Genomic DNA, 23344 nt, shown 5'->3' on the forward strand with positions numbered 1-23344 from the left:
TACAAAAAAATCATAAATTTCAGTTGTTAAAAGAATTTTTAGGGGCAATTATCTTTGAGAAAAGGAAGGACTCCCTTTCAATTGAACCTGTGATGGCAAATACATGGCACCAAACTACAAGTTCACATCCACTCTTCACTAATAACACTGTGCCTTCAACACAAACTTTAAGTCTGCCATTCTACTTGCAAACTGATTAGCACCTGGACCCACATATGCTGAGATGTGTCTGTATTTCTCACTCACAGAACTAAGCTTATACATCTCAAGTAAAAAATGGCAAAGGGCAGACTAGCTCTTCCTTTATGATCTAGATAAATTTAGTAAATAAATGCATGTTCTTCTCCTGTAGGGCAAACAAATTGACTTTTGAAATCAGATTAACAAACTAATTCAGTGCAAAGCATTTCCTTCTGTGCCAACTTACTTGGCTGACCCCTAGTGGTAACAGTACCAACACACTTGAAGCACCAAAGTGTTCTGGTGTGACCAAACTACAGCCGCTCATTGTCTAATGCAATGAAATTCACTATAACCACTGATGGTTACTGGACATTTAAAAAACTACTATAGATGTAAAATAGTATGAACAATCTTGTATGCTGATTATCTGTCAAGATATTTTACATGTACTAGTTAATAAAAGACAGTAAGTAAAATTACTTTGTCCTATTTCTAATAACTTTCTTATATGGCTACCAGAAAATTTTAAAGTAGCATGTAGGGAAAAGGAGAGAGCCATCCAGTACAGCATACACTTTACTGTGTACAAGATCCTGGGTTCACTATGGAAAGTCACAGGAGAGAGATCTTACAGAGGGTGCAGTGTGCTGTGGAGTTGAGCCCCCCACACACACCTCTTTTTTTCCTTCTCATTTTCTCCTTTCTCAAAAACAGGGGCTGGGGGGGGGGGGAGAAATCAGACCAAAGAGGCTACTGAGCAATCACATCCCAATCACAAGTCTCTGGACTCACCCCCCAGCACGGCAACAGCTACAAATTATGTGTGGGTTGCAGTGTTCAATTTTACAGTACTTGCTTCATACAGAGTAGTCATTAAAAACAGTACTTAACAAACAGTAGTACTATATACCAGCAGGTGATCTTTAAAATAGGGAGCGTAATTAGAATAAGCAAATTCATCTTAAGAGTAATCTCTGAGAGGATGTGCTCTCTGTGGTTTGCCAGTTTTTTTTTTTCCAACTTTCCTTGTAGTATAGGGAAGTGGGGTTACAGAGCATAGGAAAATAGCTCACTAGGTGGGCCACTACCCTGGGGATAGTCCTGTACTACAGTATGTCTGTATGTCTCTGAACAAAAGGACAGACCAGAATGGTACAATCACTGGTGCAATCACGGTGATACAAGGAAAACAGCACATACACCTGAAGCAAATACAGCAATACATCCAACTATAAGAGGTCGTTAAAAACAGCTTTTATCCAAAGTAGAAAAGGGAAGGGGTCAAGTGGTGGGGTACCTGGTTAAGCACAAACATTATAGTGTACAAGGATCTGCACTGAAGCCCACAGGGGGAAAGCTTCATAAATGGCGAAGCAGGGCTGCAGGTGTCTGTCTCTTTCCCTCCCTTTCTCCCCGTCCCCTCTCAATGTCCCTCTCTCTCCAGTAATAAACACAAATATTTTTTAAAGGGGTTAGTGTTTATCCTCTACAAAAGTACAGTGCCAGCCCACCTCCACCCACTAACAAGGAACCTCTAAATCTCTACCAATTCCAGAAATCATTTACTCACCTTAACCTCCTATACTTACACAAAAAGTAAATTATCTGGGCCAGACAGTAACACAACTGGTAATGCATCCAAATTACCACAAGCAAGAAGCTAGTTTCAAGTCCCCAGCCCCCTACCTGTAGGGGGAAGCTTCCTGAGTGGTATAGCAGATAGGAGTCTCCCATGATCTCTCCCCCCCTCGTCCTATTTCTGTCTCCAATCAAAAATGAAATAGAAGAGATGCTGGGTGGTGGTGCACCCAGTTGAATGAACATATTACCAAGACTAGGACCTCAGTTCAAGACCCTAGTGGCCACTTGCAGGGGTGAGGCTTCATAAGCAGTGAAGCAGTGCTGCAGGTTTCTCTCTCCCTCCTCCTTCCCTTTTGATTTTCCTGTCTCCAAGAAATATTTTAAAATTAAAGTTTGGTGTAAATTGTTTTTTAAAAGTAGTAAAGACACATGAAGTATTCTCCAAATATTCTATGCAAAGCTTGATGTCATTTCTCAGTACTGTTACTGATTTATTTACTGCTCTGTTAATTGATAATATAACAAATTCCACACTTTGCTTTCATTTTAATTTGTATAAATAAGTTTTTATTGGAACACAGCCATGCCCATTCATTTATGTGTATTGTCTATGGCCTCATTCCTATTAAAATAAAGCTGAACAAATAGCCTTCAGAGAACAAACTGCTAAAGTCTAAATTACTACCTAGGTCTTTTAAGAAAAAGTTTGCCAATTTTTTTATCTAACACACCATAAACCCCTTACTAGGGTACAGTTTCTTAGCCTGTTTTATGACCAAATAAGTAATCCATTGCATGATTGTACAATAATGTGTCAATATTCACTAAAGTTCACTAGTTAAAGGCATTGAGCTTGTTTGGAACTTTTGTTATTACAATGTTAAGACTAGTAACCTTGACATAACTTTCCATATACATGTGTTTATCAGTACAAACAGTACTCCCTCCCCAAACTTAATTGCAAGACCAATAATTTAAAAAGTACATTTGAATTATGGCAAGTATTACCAAATTGGGGTCCATTAAGACTTTTCAACTTTTTTTTTTTTTTTGCCTCCAGGGGTTATCACTGGGGCTCGGTGCTACACTACAAATCCACTACTCCTAGAGGCAATTTTTCCCATTTTGTTGCCCTTGTTATTCCTATTGTTGTTGTTATTGTTGGATAGGACAGAGAGAAATTGAGAGGAGGGGAAGACAGAGAGGGGGAGAGAAAGACTGACACCTGCAGACCTGTTTCACTTCTTGTGAAGCAACCTCCACCACTTGCAGATAGGGAGGTGGGGGCTCAAACCCGGATCCTTGCACTGGTCCTTGAGCTTTGCGCCATGTGTGCTTAACTTGCTGAGCTTAACCTGCTTCCCCTTTTTTCAACTTTATTTGTCCATAAGCAGTACATAAGCATGGGACCAAGTGGTGGTGCACCTGGCTGAGTGCACGTTACAATGCACAAGGACCCAAGTTCAAGACCTTGTTCACCACCTGCAGGGGGAAAGTTTCATGAGTGATGAAGCAGGGCTGCAGGTCTCTGTCTCTCTCCCTCCCCTCTCAATTTCTATCTCTATCCAATAATAAATAAAAATAAAAAACAATACATAAGCAGTCAGGGAAATGGCTCAACCAGCAGACCATGGGGCCAGTGTGTCCGAGGCTGTGGTTTGATCCCTGGTGTCATCATATATATCAGAGGCGTGGTTTGACTTCTGTGTCTCATATGAAGCAAGTGCACGCACTTACACTCTTACTTTAATTCTGTCAGTGATTTAATGGTTTATAAAATAAGGTAACAGGGGCACAGTTCCACACCACACCCACCAACAAATTTCTGTGCTGGCCTCAACCCCCACTAACTTCCACAATTCTCAAAGTCTTAAGTCTTATTTTAATATTTATTCCCTTTTGTTGCCCTTGTTTTATTGTTGTAGTTATGACTGATGTCGTTGTTGTTGTATAGGACAGAGAGAAATAGAGAGAGGAGGGGAAGACAGAGATGGGGAGAGAAAGACCTCCAGACCTGCTTCACCGCTTGTGAAGTGACTCCCCTGCAGGCGGGGAGCTGGGGGCTCGAACCATGATCCTTATGCTGGTCCTTGCGCTTTGTACCACCTGTGCTTAACCCGCTGAGCTACTGCCGACTCCCTACAAAGTCTTAAGGTTACTCCATTCTTTTTTACAACTTCATGTATTTCAATTATCTATAGTCCATACATAAACCTCTTTTCATATGCAAAATATGAAAAAAAAAAGATACTTAAAAGCCTATTTTACAGAACCATCATGCTATCTCCCCAGACCATTATATGACTCTTAAACCTGCAGTCTAGTAAGAGAAAATGTTTTAGTGCTGTTTTCCATTTGCATTTCCTCACAAGACAATCTTCTGTTTTATTTTCTATAAACTGTTTTCACTACTTTCTACTAAAAAGTCCCCTAGTGTTTTTCCAATGAGTTATTACCCCAGAACAGTAAGCACTTTCTCCACTGCTATTCAACACTGTAGCAGTGATAGCTATTAGGCAAGGAATATGAAAAAAATATATTAGAAAAGAAAAAATTATCTCCATTTGCAAATGACATTATTATATCACTAGAGAAATCTTAATTCTTTAATTCACAAAAAAGTCAATGAAATAAAATCAAGCAAAGCTAGGTAGATCAACACAAAAAATCAGATGCATTTGAATATATCAGCAATGGACAATCTAAAAAGTTTATTAAGAAATTCCACTGATTTCTAAAATAAGTATTCAAATAATTAGAAATACATCTAACCAAGGAGATCAAGACTTTTAAAGCTCAAAACAGTACTGAATGGCATGTAAGATCTTAAACAAAGAGCCATCTTACATTCATGAGTAGACAGTTAACATATTTTTGAAAAGTAGTTTATTTATTTTTTTAATTGTGGCACAGGGTCATGTGCACATGCTATGCCACTGTTCCCAGGCCAACGTTTTGTTATCCTTCACTTCACCATCTTTGGAGTGAACCTCAGATCAAAATGTGGTACTGGAACTCAAACCTAGGGCCTTATACATGGTAAGGCATGCACTCCAGTGACTAAGCTGCTTCTAGGCTCACAATTTAACACAGTTATATGTTAACAGTACCTATGCAAATCTATTTATTTATCACAACTTAAAATAAAATTCCCACAGTTCTTTTGGAAATGAGGGTTCAGAAATGTGGATGAAATTATAAGCAGCTACAAGAAGTCAAAAACACCTGGAAAAAGTTAAGTGGAAGGATTCACAACTCCTGCCTGTGATACTTATAAAGTTACACCAATTATACAGTATAGTCTGGTACTGCCATCTATCAGTAAAACAGAACCGAGATCTCAGAAATAAATGCTCACATACATAAGAGTTCATTTTCAACAACAGTGTCAAGATCATTCAGTGGAGAAAGGATAAATCTTTTAACAAATGGTGCTGGAAAACAATATATCGGGCGAGGTAGATAGCATAATGCTTATGCAAACAGACTCTCATGCCTGAGGCCCCAAAGTCCCAGGTTCAATCCCCTGTACCACAATAAGCCAGAGCTAAGCAGTACTCTGGTAATAAAATAAATAAATAAAAATAAACCCACATGCATGCAAAAGAATGAAGTTAGAACCTCACCTTATGATTTAAGCAAAAAATAAAAAAATAACCTAAAAGAGATGAAAAACCTAAAACCACAAAACTACTGGGAAAAAGCTTCATGATGGATTTGGTAATGAGTTCACAGATACTGACCTGAAAAGGACAGGCAACAATAGAAAAGGGGAAAAAAAAATTAGTATACATCAAGAATACAGTCTGTTTGGCATTGTTATGAGTAAAACACTTTCGCAGACTACTGGAAGAAGGGACTAGTGGTGAGTAAAGCTTTTAAGAGGGATAAGTAGTAACACTCTAAAGGGGCCTGACTTGCCTGTTTGTAATCCCCTCTCCGAGTGTGACAGGACCTATGACTTGCTCCTAACCAACAGCTGTCACTCCTGTGATTAGATGAAATGGCCTACGAGACAAGGGACTGTATGTCGAATTGAAGCAGACTCCAGGTCACTGTCGGCAAGAAACCAGGGCACTCAGTCCTACAGTAACAATGAAAACACATCCTACCAAAAGCATAACTGAGCCTGGAAGCCGCTACATCTACAGTCAAGTCTCCAGGTGAGAACAAAGCCCAGAAACATCTCAACTGCAGCCTTGTAAGAGTCTACACAGGTGACATAGTTAAGCAATGTCCAGACTTCTGATCCACAGGAATTTGTGAAATAATAACAGGTTGCTTCAAAATGTTCAATCTGTGCTAATTTGTTGCAAACATACCTTTTCATTGAAGCAATTCCAAGTCTAAGAATTTATTCTACAAATATATACAAAACCGTATGTGTGAAGCTATTAACTGCATTATTTATAATTGTTATTATCAACTACTTAATCAAATATAGATTAATCAGAATACACACAAACATCAATACTTAAACAAAAAAGAAAGCCCCAAGTAATCTGTAGCTATGAAAAGGGTCGGGTGGCAAGCTCAGAGAAGTGTGTTAGGCTAGGGAGGCGCTCAGCAGCAGCACTAATACTTTGCATGTGTGAGGCCCAAAGTCCAGTGCCCAGCACCATTAAAAAAAAAATTCTGAATTGGATTTTGTACTGGGTAGAAAAATAAGTATTACAAAGACATGTTCATAATGATTTATGAAAGCCAAACAGACTATAGATAATAGTCATAGTAAATCTACACAGGCAGGGAGCTGCACTGTGCATTTAGAGAATGACCTTGTTCTTTAAATACAAACTCTGACAGAGACCTGCGGCACTGCTTTACTGGTAGGCAAGCAAGTAGGAACTGGGTGCTTGAAACTAGGGTCTTTATGCATGGTGATACATGCACTTAAGCAGGTGCACCACTGCTCAGCAACCCCCTCCCCAAATAAATAAATATTTAAAAAAGATTATAAACTCTGCACTGTACTTAAAAAAGGTGGGGAGGTGGCTAGGTATATAGCATAACCATTTTGCAAAGAGACTCTCATGCCTGAGGCTACGAAGTCCCAGGTTCAGTCCCCGACACCACAAGCCAGAGCTGATCAATGCTCTAGTTAAAAAAGGAAGAAAACTAAATTCAAATGATTGTATATATATACATGGTTTTACACATAAACAAAGAGGGAAGGGAGGAAGTAGGGGGAGATGATGAAGCAAATATAAAAATATTAAGTCAGGGAAATTTTAAAGAGTATATGGGAGCTTTCTGAACAATTCCATATAATTTATCTGCTATTTTGAACACACACACACACACACACACTCTCTCTCTCTCTCTCATTATCTAAGCTATAGGTCGCAATTTTCTTATGTGTCATACTGAAAATTAAATGTTAACCACTTTTTGTTCTACCATAGAGCAAACTATTAAGAAAATAAACAGCACTGATCATGACTATACAATGTCTCAGTATCTAGTTTTTATATAAAATTTTCTTAATGCTAGAGTGAAAATTAGTCAAAATATGCAACCTCACATACACAAAGCAGCCAAGAACAAGTATTAGTATCTCACACCCACATATGCAAAACGCATGGGTGTACAACCACAGAAGTGAATCAGGATTTTGAAATGTAGAGAAATTCAGTGCTTACATATCTTAAAGAGAGCTTAAAATTAAGATACTATTTACCATCTCTCTTTTGGAAAGTTTTTTAAAATTTCTTTAATGATTGGCTGGTAGCAAGCATCCCTTTCTGCTTTCCCAGTTTCACTCCAGTCTCTCACAAACTGTTTCAATGTAGATTTTAATTTATCCATGTCAAATGTAGATGCTGGCATAATCTTTCCATTTCCCTGTTTAAGAAACAGAAATGAGTTAGCTTCTGTGAAAGTCATCAATAAGAATTATGCCTAAAGAGACATACTAAAGAAGCTATACACAGGTGGTTTATTACGGGGAAAATCACTAGCTTCTCATCTCAACTGGAGTTTAAGTGCAGTCTGAAATCTTAAATGAAAACTTTGGTAGGATTTCACTGCTACTCTAAATAGATTTAAGGAGCTCACACTGGAATGATCCAACTATAATCTGTCCTGATACAAAAAGATGGCTTCAGTTTCTATCAGTGCCAATCCCTTGAGATTTACAAGTGAAATATCATAGCACAAGATACTGAAAATAACCAGTTTAGCAAGGGAAACACTGGTAGAAACACTGGTAGTTAGTTGTTTATAAAAATTTAAGCCACTATGTCACAATAGAACACCATGTGAAAAAAATTATCAGTATTGGGGGGTGTGAAGAAAATCCAGTTTCAAATACACTGTCCTATTAAGTCTCACCAAATGCCAAAACATAAGTGAAGAAAGTATTCTCTGGGTAAAACAAGCGGCTAGTGCAAAAGAATAAAAATGAAACTAGAAAGAGAAAGCCTTCAAATAGAGGATAAATTCTAAAATAAAAGCAAATAGAACAAACTTTCACATACATCTTCTCCATATTCTTTATTTTCAAACATATGTATGCAATCATTCACAATGGTCAGTAGTATTTCTTGATTATGATCAATGCATTTCCGGATCTTGTCCAAATGAAGAAGAAACTGAGGAAGTAGTTTCTGTTGATTAGTTGGAAGTGATCGAAACTGCCTTTCTGTTCGGTTCACTCGCTCATGCATACTGGTGCTAAAACATAAAAGGTGTTTTTAAATTGACAAAGAATTCTTACCAAAGGTCAACCCTACTTTAAGTTTGTCTTGTGCACAATGTTGTCTACTTCCCTGTCATATACAATCTGTTAGTTTCTTAAAAGGTATATGCTTAACAAGTTTCATGTTTTCACTTTATTATAAACTCTCCTCTCAGTAATCAAGCAAAACCACGTTAACTAAAAAAAGAAATGTTTATCAATTGGGAGGAAAAAAGGAAACATAAAGGTTAATGTACAATACGTTTATTTTTTTTATTATTTATTTATTCCCTTTTGTTGCCCTTGTTGCTTTATTGTTGTTGTAGTTATTATTGTTGTTGTTGTTGTTGGATAGGACAGAGAGAAATGGACAGAGGAGGGGAAGACAGAGAAGGGGAGAGACAGACACCTGCAGACCTGCTTCACAGCCTGTGAAGGGACTCACTCCCCTGCAGGTGGGGAGCCGGGGGCTTGAACCTGGATCCTTAGGCCGGTCATTGCGCTTTGCGCCACCTACGCTTAACCTGCGTGCACTACTGCCCGACTCCCAATAAGCTTATTTTGATTAATTTTACTTTCCAGCAAAACCAGTTGAACACTTCAACTTTCTTCATGCAACAGAATACTGCCTTAAATAGCCTTATAAGGAAAATGTGGTTTTTTTTAAAAAAAATATTTATTCCTTTTTGTTGCCTTTGTTGTAGTTATTGATGTCATTGTTGAATAGGACAGAGAGACACAGAGAGAGGAGGGGAAGACAGACGGGGGGAGAGAAAGATAAGACACCTGCAGACCTGCTTCACGCTTGTGAAGCGACTCCCCTGCAGGTGGGGAGCCGGGGACTCGAACCAGGGTCCTTATGCTGGTCCTTGTGCTTTAGAAAAGGTACTAAATAAATATTTCTTTAAAAAGTGTACTTTAATAGCACTTTTTATTTCATTCATAATTCCAGGTTTCCAGACAACTCTTAAATCACTTTGGGCACTTCTAATCTATAAAATGAAAAAAGAAACCAGAAAAGCTAAATTTATTATACTCACAGTGAAATACCATTCTATATTACTAAACATATGAGTTAAAATTTGAGACTGCCTATATGAAATACTGCTAAAAATGTGGATAGTTAGACACTTAATATATTGATTGATGGTAGATATATAAATTAGCACAACAAATCTGGAAGATAATTTATCAACTGTACCACCTGCCGGACCACTGGAAGATACTTTAGAATTTATCTAGTAATGCTGAATATGTGTACTTCCTATGATCCAGTATACATTAGCGATACATACTGGAAAAACTCTTGCAAATAGCCACCAAAAAAACAAGAGCTGTTTTACTCACAGCACTATGAAATGTAACAAAACAAAAAAATCTAGACACAACCTAAAAGTTCATCACTGCTGGACTGAAGAAAATAAAGTACAGTCATACAGTGGAGCATATCCAACAATTTAACCAATAAAGTACAACAACACACACAAACCCCTCAAATTTTTGTTAAAAATACATAATATACAATTTCATCTTGTGTAGAAGTACATAATATACTGTAGGAAATGAGTGTATATAGAAAACCTCTAAGAAAGGCAAAGAAATGAATATTCAGCAGTCGTGTACTTTCAGGGGAAAGGGAATGATAACGTTCCTTTTTAAATCTGGATGATAGGCTCCTGGGTGTTCACTGTCACCACTCTACATTTTACATACATAAATAAATGCTTCAAAAGTTTGGGCATTTACTTGTTTAAATAAAAAATACTTTTTTTCTCTTGGCTGCTTCAAATCTTTCTGCTTATCTGAGTATCTCAGTTTTTACTTTGTTGTCCCAATTACAGAATAATTTCCAAACTGTGTTATGTGAAAAAATCCTAACAAACAAAACATCAAACCCTGGCCATATTTTTGGCCATTTGTGTATGATGGTACTCTTGGGGGGGGGGAGTGTAGGGGGAGGGAAGGGGAAGGGGCCATGGGTAATAAATAAGCAAAGACAGAGTTAGCAGCGGCTGCATGGCTGTTTTCTTTCCTCAACAACCAGTTTAACAGTAAACTCTGCGATTAACCAGATCTGGGTTGAATCCAGGTTATTCTATCTATTTCCTATGTGACCCTTGTCAAGATACTTTCTCCTGCCCATTCTCCCCCCACTTTCTTGACAGAGAGGGAGAGAGAGACATTTGTTAGCTCTCCACCACTCCTGCTTCCCTCTGCAGGTGGTGACCCCAAGCTTGAGCCTGGATCCTTGGTCTTAGGAATGTGTGTGCTCAACAAGGTATGCTACCAAATGCTGCCTTTACCTTCCTTGCCTCCCTCCCTTCAACTGTTTCATCCAGTAAAGCAAGTCAAAACATAGCAATGTGAGTCAAGGGGCCCATGAGATACTTATGTGTTAAGAGCACAGGGTTTGCATGCCTGAGGCTGAGGGTTCAATCCCCACCACCACGGGCAAAACTGAGCAATGTTCTGTTCTCTCTCACACTCATAAGTATGTTTTTCGGGCTAGACAGTGTCCCACTTGGTTAAGCACACACATTAGTGTGCAAGGACCCTGGTTAAGCACCAGATCCTCACCTGCTGAAGAGAAAGCTTCACAAGTAGTGAAACAGTACTGCAGCCCTCCCTCCCCATGTCCTCACTTCCCCTCAATTTCTGCTTCTATCCAAAATATATTAAAAAGGAGTCGGGCTGTAGCACAGCGGGTTAAGCGCAGGTGGCGCAAAGCACAAGGACCGGCATAAGGATCCCGGTTCAAACCCCGGCTCCCCACCTGCAGGGGAGTCGCTTCACAGGCGGTGAAGCAGGTCTGCAGGTGTCTGTCTTTCCTCCTCTCTGTCTTCCCCTCCTCTCTCCACTTCTCTCTGTCCTATCCAACAACGACAACAACAATAATAACTACAACAATAAAACAACAAGGGCAACAAAAGGGAATAAATAAATAAAATTAATATTTTTTAAAAAATATTAAAAAGTTTTTAAATGAAAAAAAAATTTTAAATGATCACAAAACTACTCTTCATTAGTATTTAAACCAAATTACCCAATATGGACTATTCTGAAAAATTTCTACAAAGTCTACTATACTCTTCTGCCTACCCAATGGAATTTCATTGAAAATGGAATAGTGCACACAAAACTCAACTGACTACAAATTAAGTACATGCTCAAATACACTAGGTACACTTAGTTCCCATAATATAGCCATGATGAAAAAATTCTTTTAAAAACTAATACAACCAAATTCTCCAAAATCTGAAAATATTAACTAAAGGTTTAAAATAGGACTATCTGTGGTCCAGGAGGTGGCGCAGTGGCTAAGGAACTAGACTCTCAAGCATGAGGTCCTGAGTTCGATCCCCGGCAGCACATGTACCAGAGTGATAGCTGGTTCTTTTTCTTCTCCTATCTTTCTCGTGAATAAATTCTTTAAAAAAAAATAAATTAAATAGGACTATCAGAATTTACTGCAATGTTCCCCAGAGACCCATCCTACTAGGGAAAGAGAGAAGCAGACTGGGAGTATGGACCGACCAGTCAACGCCCATGTTCAGCGAGGAAGCAATTACAGAAGCCAGACCTTCTACCTTCTGCAACCCTCAATGACCCTGGGTCCATGCTCCCAGAGGGATAGAGAATGGGAAAGCTATCGGGGGAGGGGGTGGGATATGGAGATTGGGCGGTGGGAATTGTGTGGAGTTGTACCCCTCCTACCCTATGGTTTTGTTAATTAATCCTTTCTTAAATAAAAAAATATATATATATATATATTAAAAAAAAAAAAGAATTTACTGCAATGATGGGAAGACTTAGACTTACATCTGCATTATCCAATACAGCAGACACCAACCACGTTAGTTACTTAGTAAGATGTGATTAGTGGCCATATTAGACAATGCAGATCTAGAAAATCACAAAGTGTTAGGATGTAACAACTCACTGCTTTCTACCACAATGTTCTCTGTGCCCTATTCTTAAAGTCTCATGCATATACTATTCTCAATATACTAGATCCTAAATTATAAATTATATACAATTCTAGGAATATTAATTATTACAAGAGTATTCAAAAAGGTGTTTGAACAAAATAAATCTTTTCAATCTCATTAAACCAGTAAGAGAGAGGTGTAGAGGAAACCCCACAACAATCACTGTCACAGGAACTTAAGCATCCTTTTCTACACTTCACACTTAGGTCCTAGCTCCAGTTCAAATCCCCAGTACACACACTGACTCATCTGCTACACCTAGCCAGGTGAACCACTGCCTGGCCCCTATTTAGTCACATCTTGACAAACTAACTGTGAAAGACAAAAGAATCTCTTTGCTACTACTGGTTTGTTAAGAGTAAAGCTTCCGGGGCCACGAGGTGGCGTACCTGGTGGATTGAACAAGGACAAGGGTTCAAATCCCACCTTGCCCTTGGTGGGAACTTTACGAGTAGAAGCAGGGTGTGTCTGTCTTTCTCTCTTCCCTTTTCCTATCACTGTGTCTCTAATGTGTGTGTGTATTTGTGTGTGTGTGTGTGTATATATAATGTTGAGTTTCAACAACATATGCTGAACACTGGTGACATCATACAGGCAGCCCTGAAGCACACAGGCAGAGCCGTGTCTGGCCGTCGGTGGATTTGCCACTTAAATGAGTGTACAGGTTTTTCCAGTCTTTTCCTCTTTCATAAATATTTATTTTAGAGAGAGGCACGCTAGGGGCCAGACAGTGGCACACCTGTTTAAGCGCACATCTTTTTTTTTTTTTTTTTTTTTTTTTTGCTTCCAGGGTTATTGCTGGGGCTTGGTGCCTGCACCACGTATCCACTGCTCCTGGAGGCTATTTTTCCCATTTTGTTGTCCTTGTTGTTGTGCTTGCTGTAGTTGTTACTGTTGCCATAGCTGTTGTTGGACAGGACAGAGAGAAATGGAGAGAGGAGGGGAAGACAAGAGAGGGGAGAGAAAGACACCTGCAGACCTGCTTCACCCCTTGCGAAGCGACCTCCTGCAGGTGGGAGGGGGGTTTCGAACCAGAATCCTGACTCCGGCCCCTGCGCTCTGCGCCATGTGCGCTTAACCCGCGGCACTACCGCCCTAAGCGCACATCTTACAGGGCAGAAGGACCCAGGCTCAAGCCCCTGGTCCCCACCTGCGGGGGAGGGGGACTTCACACAAGTGGTGAGGTCGGGCTGCAGGTGTCTCTTTCCCTATCTCTCCCCTTCCCCAATTTGTCTCTACCCAACTAGAAATTCAAAAAATAGTTTTAAAAGAGAGAGAGGTGGATGTCAGAGTCCTGCTCAGTTTTGGCTGATGGTGCTGGGAATTGAACCTGGGTCCTCGGAAGCTCAGGCAGGAGTCTCCCTGCAGAGCCCCGCGCCGGCTCCCCCTGGACAGCCTTTCCGATGGCGAGCTCTCTCGGCGGCAGCACGCACCCTCGAGTCAGGAAGTTTCAAAGGCCCAGCCCGCGAGCCGCAGCGGAGCCCGGAGGCGGCGGCGCCTTCTCCCCTCCGCCCCCTCGGCCCGCTCACCCCGTCCGCCCGCCCGCCCGCTGCCACATGTGTGCGCAGGTCCGGGCCGGCCCCGAGCCCGCCCCGTCCCGCAGCGCCCGCGGCCCATGTGCGGCGAGCTGGGTTGTCGGGGCGCCCGAGGGCTGCAGCCACGCAGGCTCCGCGCCCGCCGCCGCCCCGGGCTCCGCGGCGCTCACCCGTAGTAGCGGAAAGCGTTGATGATCTTCCAGAAGTGCTCGCGCTCCAGCCGCTCCTCCTCGTCCTCCGCGGCCGAGCCCGAGCGCCCCGCCGAGAACTGCACCTCCGCCTCCGCCCGCCCGCGGCCGCGCCGCCCGCCCCCCGAACCCCCCGCGCCTCCCGGACCCTCGGGCGCAGACGCGGGCGGCGGGGGCCGCCTCCGCCGCTGCATCGCCGCAGCGCCCCGCGACCTGGCCCGCTGGCGTCTCGCCGAGACGGGGAGCGTGGTGGCGGCGGCGGCGGCGGCGGCGGCAGCGGCGGCCCGGCCCTCCTCTAGACGGCGCCCGCCGCGGACATGCCCCCGGCTCGCGGCGCGCTCCGCCCCCGCCGCCCTCAGGCCTCCTCCCGCGCCGGGCTCCGCCAGGGTTCCGGGCCGCCGCATCCAGCGCGCACGCGCAGGACGCACGACGGCCGGCCTCCTCGCCGGCGCTGATTTGCCTCCCGGCTTCGGCGACGCCGCGCTGACGTCATGGAAGCGCGTCAAGTGGGCGGGGCGTCCGGTACCTGCGTGCGGCTGCGTAGGTGGGGCTGGGCGTTCCTTGCCGCAAGCCTGAAAGGCAGGTAGAGTGGAAGTGAGCTTGGTTAGTGATTGTTCTAGATGTTAACTGCTGGAAGTTTTCTTCTTTTTTTTTTTTTTTTTAACTCTGTTTGTTTTTTTGTTTTAATAAGAGACATACAACATGGGAGAGCGACCAGAGTCCAGTTCAGCTCTAGGATACTCTGGTTTTCTCTCCCTCCTCCAATAAATGAATAAATATATTTTTAGCTTGCAATTTATCTCTAATAGTAGTGTAGTAATATAGGAATGAAAGTTTAAAAATGCAGAGGACCTAGTGAGGGTTGTATTGTTATGTAGAAAACTGATAAATGTTATGCATGTACAAACTATTGTATTTACTGTTGAATGTAAAACATTAATCCCCCAATAAAGGAATAAATAAATTAAAAAAAAGAAAGTTTGGGTGGGAGAGATAGCATAATGGTTATGCAAACAGACTCTCATGCCTGAGGCTCCTAAGTCCCAGGTTCAATCCCCTACACCACCATAAGCCAGAGTTGAGCAGTGCTCTGGTGTTTCTGTATGTGTGTGTCTCCCTCTCTGAATCTCTCTCAAAAATAAAATAAAAATTTTTTAACAAAAGAAAGTTTAAAAATGCAAAAAGTTATAAAGGTGTAATTTATTTTACATTATCTCTAGCCACCTGTCCCCCTTCCCCAAACACAGTATACCAACTCCTTGCCTATTCTTCCGGGTCACTATCTATTAGAGACTGATGCTTACAAGTTATGTATAAATTCTCATAATATTAACTTACCAATCTTACACACACACACACACACACACACACAATAGTTATCATTTGTGGCATGTGTTGATACAGGTCTGAATGACCACATCTGTGCCAGAATGCAATGAATAATGTTAGTCATCTTTATGCTTTTAGCGTCTAACTATAATAAAGACTTCAAATTAATTTCCTTAGTAGAGGTTACTTTGATTCTGTCTCATAACTTGGTGATGTTAAGGAACTCTATTAATAAGACGACTGAAGCCTAGGTGGGTGGAGGAAGAAAGGAGCCTTTTATTTATACACAGGCCAGGAGCTCAGATCATTCTGATAACTCTGACCCCAAACAAAGGGACGCAAAGGGAAGGTACAGGCTTATATGAAGGGTGCAGGCTTGAGGGCAAAAAGCAGTATTACAGAAGCAGAGGCTGCAAGGTTAAGGGATGGGACTTGTACTCATTGTTCCGGGCCTGGTTGCCTTAGTTACTGTTATGGTTACTTGGTATCTTTCCTGCATAGCTGTGTGTGTGAAAGTTTAGCCTCAGCATAAGATACACCACTGGTGGGGTGGGGAGTGGAGATTGCTACCTTTTAGGAAGGCAGAAGCTAGCTAGAGTTACAGAAACTGCCTTTTCAGTAAAAGTCTAACCTCCATGATCTCTACTTGTTATCACTTGCTTGGCCCGTGAAAGCCGGCCTGCACTAACCACCTGCACTATCTCAGACCTTCAGACCTATACATTCTCAACCCTTAATTATATTTTCAGTCTTTTTGTCCTGTATTAAGGCATACTTACAAATGTATCACAATCATAAGTACATATTATAAGCATATCCAGGGGAAATTTACTATCAGTGAGTTTTAGGTTGTGTCATTAAGGTGCTCAACTTTAAGTTCCATATTGAGGTTGGGCTGGGGAAACAGCATAATGGTTAGGCAAGAAGACTTTAGCACTTAAGGCTCAGATTTCCCAGGTTCAGTCCCCAGCCCTGTCCTAAGCCAGAGTTGAGCAATGCTCTGGTAGGAAAAAACAGACAAAAAACACTCATCTGGGATAGTGTGCCTGCTTTGCTGTACAAGTGCCCAGGTTATATATCCTGACCTGCATTACATTAGAGGAAAATTCAGAGTGTGGTATTTTTCCCTGTGTCTATCACTCTGTCTCTGTCTGTCTTTTTTTTTTTTTTAACATTTATTTACTTTTATTTATCCATTTATGTATTTTTCCCAGAGCACTGCTCAACTCTAGCTTATGGTGTTGCAGGGCATTGAACCTGGGACTTTGGAGCCTCAGGCATGAATGTCTCTGCATAACCATTATGCTATCTACTCCTGCCCAGTCTTTGTCTTTCTTTCTTGCTTGCTTGCTTTATTTTATTTTACAAAATTATATGTCAATAGAGGTTTCGTCTTTGTCTTTCTATCTGAAAAAAAAAACAGTCATGAGGGGAAGACTCAGTGATATCAATCAATAAATAAACAGGGCAGGGGAGATAGCATAATGGTTATGCAAAAATTTCTCATGCCTGAGACTCCAAAGTCAAATTTCAAATCCCCCCTGCAACACTATAAACCAGAGCTGAAAAAAAAAAAAAGAGAGAAAGAAAGAAAGGAAATAATAAATGAATAAATAAATGGACTCAACTGTGAGTTGTACAGATCAGGAAACTGGAGAAACAGATATCAAGCAATCAGGTATTAGGGAATCAACATGTTCATGCTTATTTAAGGTTCTTTGTATTACTCTGATACCTGTTGTAACTCATGTCTGATCTGTGGGTTGGTGAGTTTGGTATTTTGTAAATACTTTGACAGAACTTGTTCTTGGTTTCATTGATCTTTCGGAATATCTCTTTTTAGCTCTATTTTGTTAACTCTGCTCTAATTGTTGTTATATTTTCTGCTGTAAGTATAACATTTCCTGCCTTTAAAAAAAACCTCCATTGACTGCAGTCAGGGATAAGTCAGCTGGTAGAGTATTTGACTTGTCTGCTTAGGCTCCTGATAAGATTCCCAGTTACCATATGTACCAAAGTGGTCTATGGCTCCCTCTACCCATATGTAAAACGCATGGATTAAAAATAATAAAATAAATCAATTTTATCTTATTTTACCAGAGCATAGATCAGCTCTGATTTATGGTGGTGTGGGGGATTGGACTTGAGGCTTTGGAAGTTAAGGCATGAAAAGTTTATTGTGCACCCAGTTGAGTGCACACAATACCAGGTAGAAGAACCCAGATTCAAGCCCCTAGTCCCCTCCTCCAGGGAGGAAGCTTCATGAGTAGAGAAGCAGGTCTGCAGATGTGTCTCTGTCTCTCTCCTCCTCTTCCACCTTCTCCCCCTCTCAGTTTCTTTCTGTCCTTTCAAAGTAGGGAAAAAAAAAAAAAAGAACAAATGACCACCAGGAACAGTGGATTTGTAGTGCAAGAACCACCACATCCCAACGATAACTCTGATGGCATTTAAAAAGAGAAAGTCTTTTTGTGTAACCCTTATGGTATCTTCCCAGCCTTTTATTTGTTTATTTTTTATTATTTAATAAAATTTCCAGAACCTAGGGTGTCAGTTTCCATTCTTTAAGTCTGTGATTGTCTTTATAGCTTGAGTCTCTCAAATATTTGGGTTTTGTTGTTTAATCACTTCAGCTGCTTATGCCTTTTGATTGATAAATTCAGTTCTTTTACATTAAGGGTGACTTAATATATGGGGCTTGCTACTGCCATTTTGTCTTTTGTTTTGTGGTTCTATTTATTTCCTACATTAACCAATACTAACATATATCCAGCTAAGAGGAATTTTTAAAAGTTAATCAACATGCCATTATTTTACATACCAATAATTATTAATCTTATTTTTATCTAATACCAGTTCTTATTTAAATTTTTCCCAATTACCTACAAAGTATATTTATCACTAGTATTTTTTTTAAATTTTTTACCACCAGGGTTATCACTGAGGCTCATGCCTACATTATAAATCCATCCACTACTGGTGGTGCCCTTTTTTTTTCTCTCTCTCTCTCCCTCACGCTCTCTCTCTGATAGGACAGAAAGAAATTGAAAGAGAAATGGGCATAGAGTGGGAGAGAGACAGAGACACCTACAGTCCTGCTTCACCACTTTTGAAGTTTCCCCCCTTCAAATGGGGAGCAGAGGTTTAAATACAGGTCCTTGGCCACAGCAACATATGGGTTCAACTAGGTGTTCCACTGCCCTGCTGCATGATAGTTAGAAAAAAAATCAGACCAGGGTGGGTAAGTAGGTGATGTAAGAAAAAAATCAGACCAGGGTGGCCAAGGAGGTGATGTAATGACTAAAATATTGGACTTAGGACACCACCTGTGTCCGAGAGATGCTCTGGTTCTCTCTCCCTCTCTAATAAATAATTCTTAAATAAATAAATAAATAAATAAATACAGACCAGGGTGGATATAAAGGAAAGCTGTTGAAAAAATAAAAACATCTAGTTATAAAATAAGCAATATAGCTCTAATATGCTATCCAATGGCTATAGTTGACACTATTCTACGGCATATTTCAAAGTTGTTAAGAGAGTAGATCCTGAGGAAAGTCATAACAACAAAAAAACTTTTCTTTTTTCTAGCTACCTGAAATAATGGATATCAGCTAAATTTCCTTAACCTAAAATTTCAGGTCATTAAAAAAAAAAAAGTCAAACTGCAATTCAGGGGGGCGTGTATTCAATCAGAAACCTGAACTGTGTCCAAAGCAAGGAGAAAAGTCAGGATTTTTATTGAGGGGAAAATGATGATGTAATTGAGGGTGAGATAATAGATGAAAAAATGGCCATTAATGTAGAGAAGTCGATGATAAAAGGGCCAGGCAACTAGATCATTTGGTAGAAACTTTACTTTTATCAGTCTTTGCAGGCAGAATATTCTCAGTCACATTGACTTCTTGCAATGTTGGTATTTTGGCTCAGACCTAAGGTCAGAAACAGGTTAAAGAGGACTATGAAACAGTTTTATCTGCAGTAGCTAACTTAGTAGCATTTTAAAATAGTTCCCTTGAAGTTGGCTTTTCATAGCTTCTTATAATACTTATTCATATATATATATATATATATATATATATATATATATACACATACACACATATTGGAATAGATATGTTAAATTATTATGTCGAATAGATATGTTAAATTATTATATCTCCTTGAGAGGTTGCTTCTGTCACGTATTTCTCCTCTTATAGAGAAATTCCTATCACCCGCCCAAGCTGGTTTCTGCCCAGGAACATCTACCTGCAAACAAGCCCTGGCCCTCTCAACTTACATTGAAAATGGATTCCAGAAGAATTTAAAGACAGGTGCTGTCTTTGTTGATCTCACAGCAGCCTATGACACGGTCTGGCACCGTGGTCTCGTAGTCAAGATCTCAAGATGCCTGCCTCCATGGGTGGCCAACACTATATCATTTCTTCTCCAAAACAGAAGATTCCGGGTGCGTCTGGGTGACAAGTCTAGCAGATGGAGACTTGTCTCAAGTGGCCTCCCCCAGGGCTCTGTTCTGGCTCCTACGCTATTTAATATTTACATCAATGACCTCCCAGTAACTTCTTCAAGGAAGTTCATCTACGCCAATGACATCTGCTGTGCAACTCAGGCATCCAAGTTCGACATCCTCGAGGAAACACTCACGAAAGACATGTCTCTGATATCTGATTACTGTAAAAAAGGGCGACTAATCCCTAGCACTGCAAAAACGGTATCATCTGTTTTCCATCTACACCATGCCTCGGCCTTGCGTGAGCTTAATGTGCAGCTTGGCGATACAAAAATCCGGCATGAAGCCCAGCCAGTCTATCTTGGCGTTACTCTCGATCACGAACATCTCATAAAAACTGCAGCAAAGGTGGGCGCGAGGAATAACATCATTGCAAGACTGGCCAGCTCCTCATGGGGCGCGAGTGCTTCCACACTACAATCATCATCTCTGGCATTATGCTATTCCACTGCAGAATACTGTGCCCCAGTATGGTTCCGTAGCCCCCATGTCCACTTGGTCGATTCCAAATTATATTCCTCCATGAGGATAATTTCTGGAACCATCCGTTCCACCCCGGTTCCATGGCTGCCAGTTCTTAGCAACATCACCCCGCCAGATATTCATCGGGATGTGGCATCATCTAAGTTAATTTCCCACGTCTACGCTCAACCAGACCTGCCAATATACGTGGATATCTTCGCCCACCCTGTCCAACGCTTGATGTCTCGTCACCCAATCTGGTCCCCTACGCCTACACTGAACTTCTCTGTTCCAGACTCTTGGAAACAGAGCTGGCAGTCAGCTGAGGTAAAGAACAAACACCTCATCGCAGACCCCTGCAAGCGTCAACCCGGCTTTGACCTAGCACGTTATGATTGGGTCCTCCTCAATCGCTATCGAACAGGCCATGGCCGGTGCGCCGCTATGTTCCATTGCTGGGGAGCCAGAGACAACCCAAACTGCCCCTGCGGCTACAGACAGACTATGACCCACATAGTCAACGACTGCCACCTCTCCAGATTCAAAGGAGGTCTCAAAACTTTACATCAGGTTTAACCTGACGCTGTTGACTGGCTACGGAAGAAGGGCAAACGCTAGAAGAAGATTATGTCGAAAATCTTGAGCACTGTAACATATATGCTTTACCAGGTGCACCACTGTCTGGCCCCCAAGAATGTCTCATACCTCAAAAACAAGAAACAAATATTGGAGAGAATGGTACCCTTGTACAATGTTGGTGGTAGAGTAGTATAAATTAATACAGCCATTCTAGAAGTCAGTATGGAAGTCTTTTGAAAAATAGAGATCTGTGGCCCTTAAAGTGGCGCAATGGATAAAGTGTTGGATTCTCAAGCCTGAGGTCCTGGGTTCTATCCCTGGAAACATATACCAGAGTGATACTCTCCTCATGCACACACAAACACACACACACACACACACACACACACATAAAAATAGGAATTCCATATGATCCAGTTATCTCACTTTCTAGATATTTACCTGAAGAATACAAAAATGCTGATTTGGAGAGATATATGTATGCTTGTGCTTGTTGCAGCATTATTTACAATAGCCAAGCCACCAACATTGGAAATACACTTGAAAAACAATATAACAATATAAATACCTTTTGACATGATTGGACAAAGAAGATATCAATATATATATATCCAAGCATCACACACAAAGACACAAATCCAGAAAGGTAGAAAAGCGGTGTGTGTGTATCATCTATGTGTCTGTATACATTTTTTTCCTCAGTAGGAATAAAGTTCCTGAAAGCCTCCAAGCAAAATTCTCAGAAGTGTATCATAATGAAGTCACAGGTAAAGTATTAATCACCTTGATAGGATTAGATTAATGTTAACTACATAATCCTGAAACACATTACATCTGATAACTAGACTATTCAGACCTTTCTTCTCTTAATAAGGATTAAGGTGCACGTATAATGGGGACAGGGAGAGTACTCTTCTAGAAAGATAACTTATAATAGTTTTATCTTTATGTTTAAGTCGGAAAAAGAAGAATTAAGGAGGAGTGACAGAAGTCCTCTGTAAGGAATGAATCTTCTTTGATTTAATATATACCTACACTATAATCATAAGCAAGTATATATAATTACTGTTTAGCTTTCTTTTACTTTATTGCACTCCATGCAATAAATACTAGTAGTAAATACTATACTTGATAATAATTAGGTTTACATCGAACTTATTTGGGGCTGGGCTTGGCCTAAATATCTGATATATTGCAACATTCCCTAACATATCTGCAAGTTGTCAAACTCCCCTCCAGTGGGTTATATACAAGCATGACTTCCAATGATTTCTGTCTTAATATATAATTTCCTTTTCAACAGTGACATGATTATGTTGCTGTTCTGTTTCAAAACCCCTCAATGGTTTTTCCACAACCTATTGTATAGCATCTAATTTCCATAGCATAACATGTAATTGACAACAGACAATTTTTTTCCAATCACATCACAAACCCTTTCACTTCATCACTATCCTCAAAGGGCCACTCCTTCCCTTATGACCTTACAGGCTTCCTTCTCTTCAGTGACTTCCTCTGACTGCTTTGTAATTTAGTAAAGATCAGGCTATCTCTGCATCTAGCAGTGTGTCAGGCACAGTAGAGGCAACTAATATCCATGAGCACAGATAGAGAAGAATTGGCAAACTTTTGTGCAGAACTAGATAGTGAAAATTATTTTAGATACTTGTTTTATTTTATATGAAAGCCTGTGACAGAGCATAGAGGTTATATAAAAAACTTTTATGACTGTAGTTCCAAGGTCCCAGATACAATCCCTGGCACCACCATAATGAAGATATGGGCAGTGCTCTGTTAAGATAGTTGCACATGAGAAAAAGCAGAACACTTCTCCAGTACCTACTAGAGCACATATGTCACCCTACTTATAGTGGGGGAGCCTCAAGACTGGTGGAACAGTGTTGCAGATGTCCCTCTTTCTCTCTCCTTCTTTATTTTTCTGTCTCTATCAAAAAATAAATAAATAAAGCCACCAGAAGTAGTGGAGTTGTGGTGCAAACACTGTGCTTCAGTGAAAACTCCAGTAGGAAGAGAGAAAAGAAGGAATGGAGGAAGGAAGGTAGGTAGGAAGGAAGGAAAGGAGGGAGGGAAGAAGGTAGGAAAGGAGGGAACCTTTTTGATTCTTACATTAAGATATATTTTACAAGGGGTGGCATGCCGGGATAGCCTGAGGGTACTTCTTCCCGAGCTAGTGCTCTCTGGGTTGGAGAGAACTCAACTGGAGCTGATCTAGGCTGCTGTGTGGGAGAGGGATCAGGAACGCGTGCTGCACCAACTTCCGCAGGAGATACACTCTGGAACTCTCGGAG

At 40.9% G+C, this 23344-nt stretch overlaps 1 protein-coding gene across 1 annotated transcript in view; it reads right to left on the reverse strand.

Annotated features, from left to right (window-relative positions):
* Positions 1-14609, reverse strand: part of CARNMT1 (carnosine N-methyltransferase 1) — a 28456-nt gene extending 13847 nt beyond the window's left edge. Inside the window, exons 1-3 of the mRNA XM_016195134.2 lie at positions 14138-14609; positions 8244-8439; positions 7445-7608 (exon numbers count right to left, since the gene is read on the reverse strand). Of these exons, the coding sequence (XP_016050620.2) occupies positions 7445-7608; positions 8244-8439; positions 14138-14559 (782 nt within the window). The 5' untranslated portion in view covers positions 14560-14609. The remainder of the gene's footprint in view (positions 1-7444; positions 7609-8243; positions 8440-14137) is intronic.
* Between the last annotated feature and the right edge of the window lie 8735 nt (positions 14610-23344).

The sequence above is a fragment of the Erinaceus europaeus genome, chromosome 10 (genome assembly GCF_950295315.1).
Source record: "Erinaceus europaeus chromosome 10, mEriEur2.1, whole genome shotgun sequence".
In the NCBI taxonomy this organism is placed as follows: domain Eukaryota; kingdom Metazoa; phylum Chordata; class Mammalia; order Eulipotyphla; family Erinaceidae; genus Erinaceus; species Erinaceus europaeus.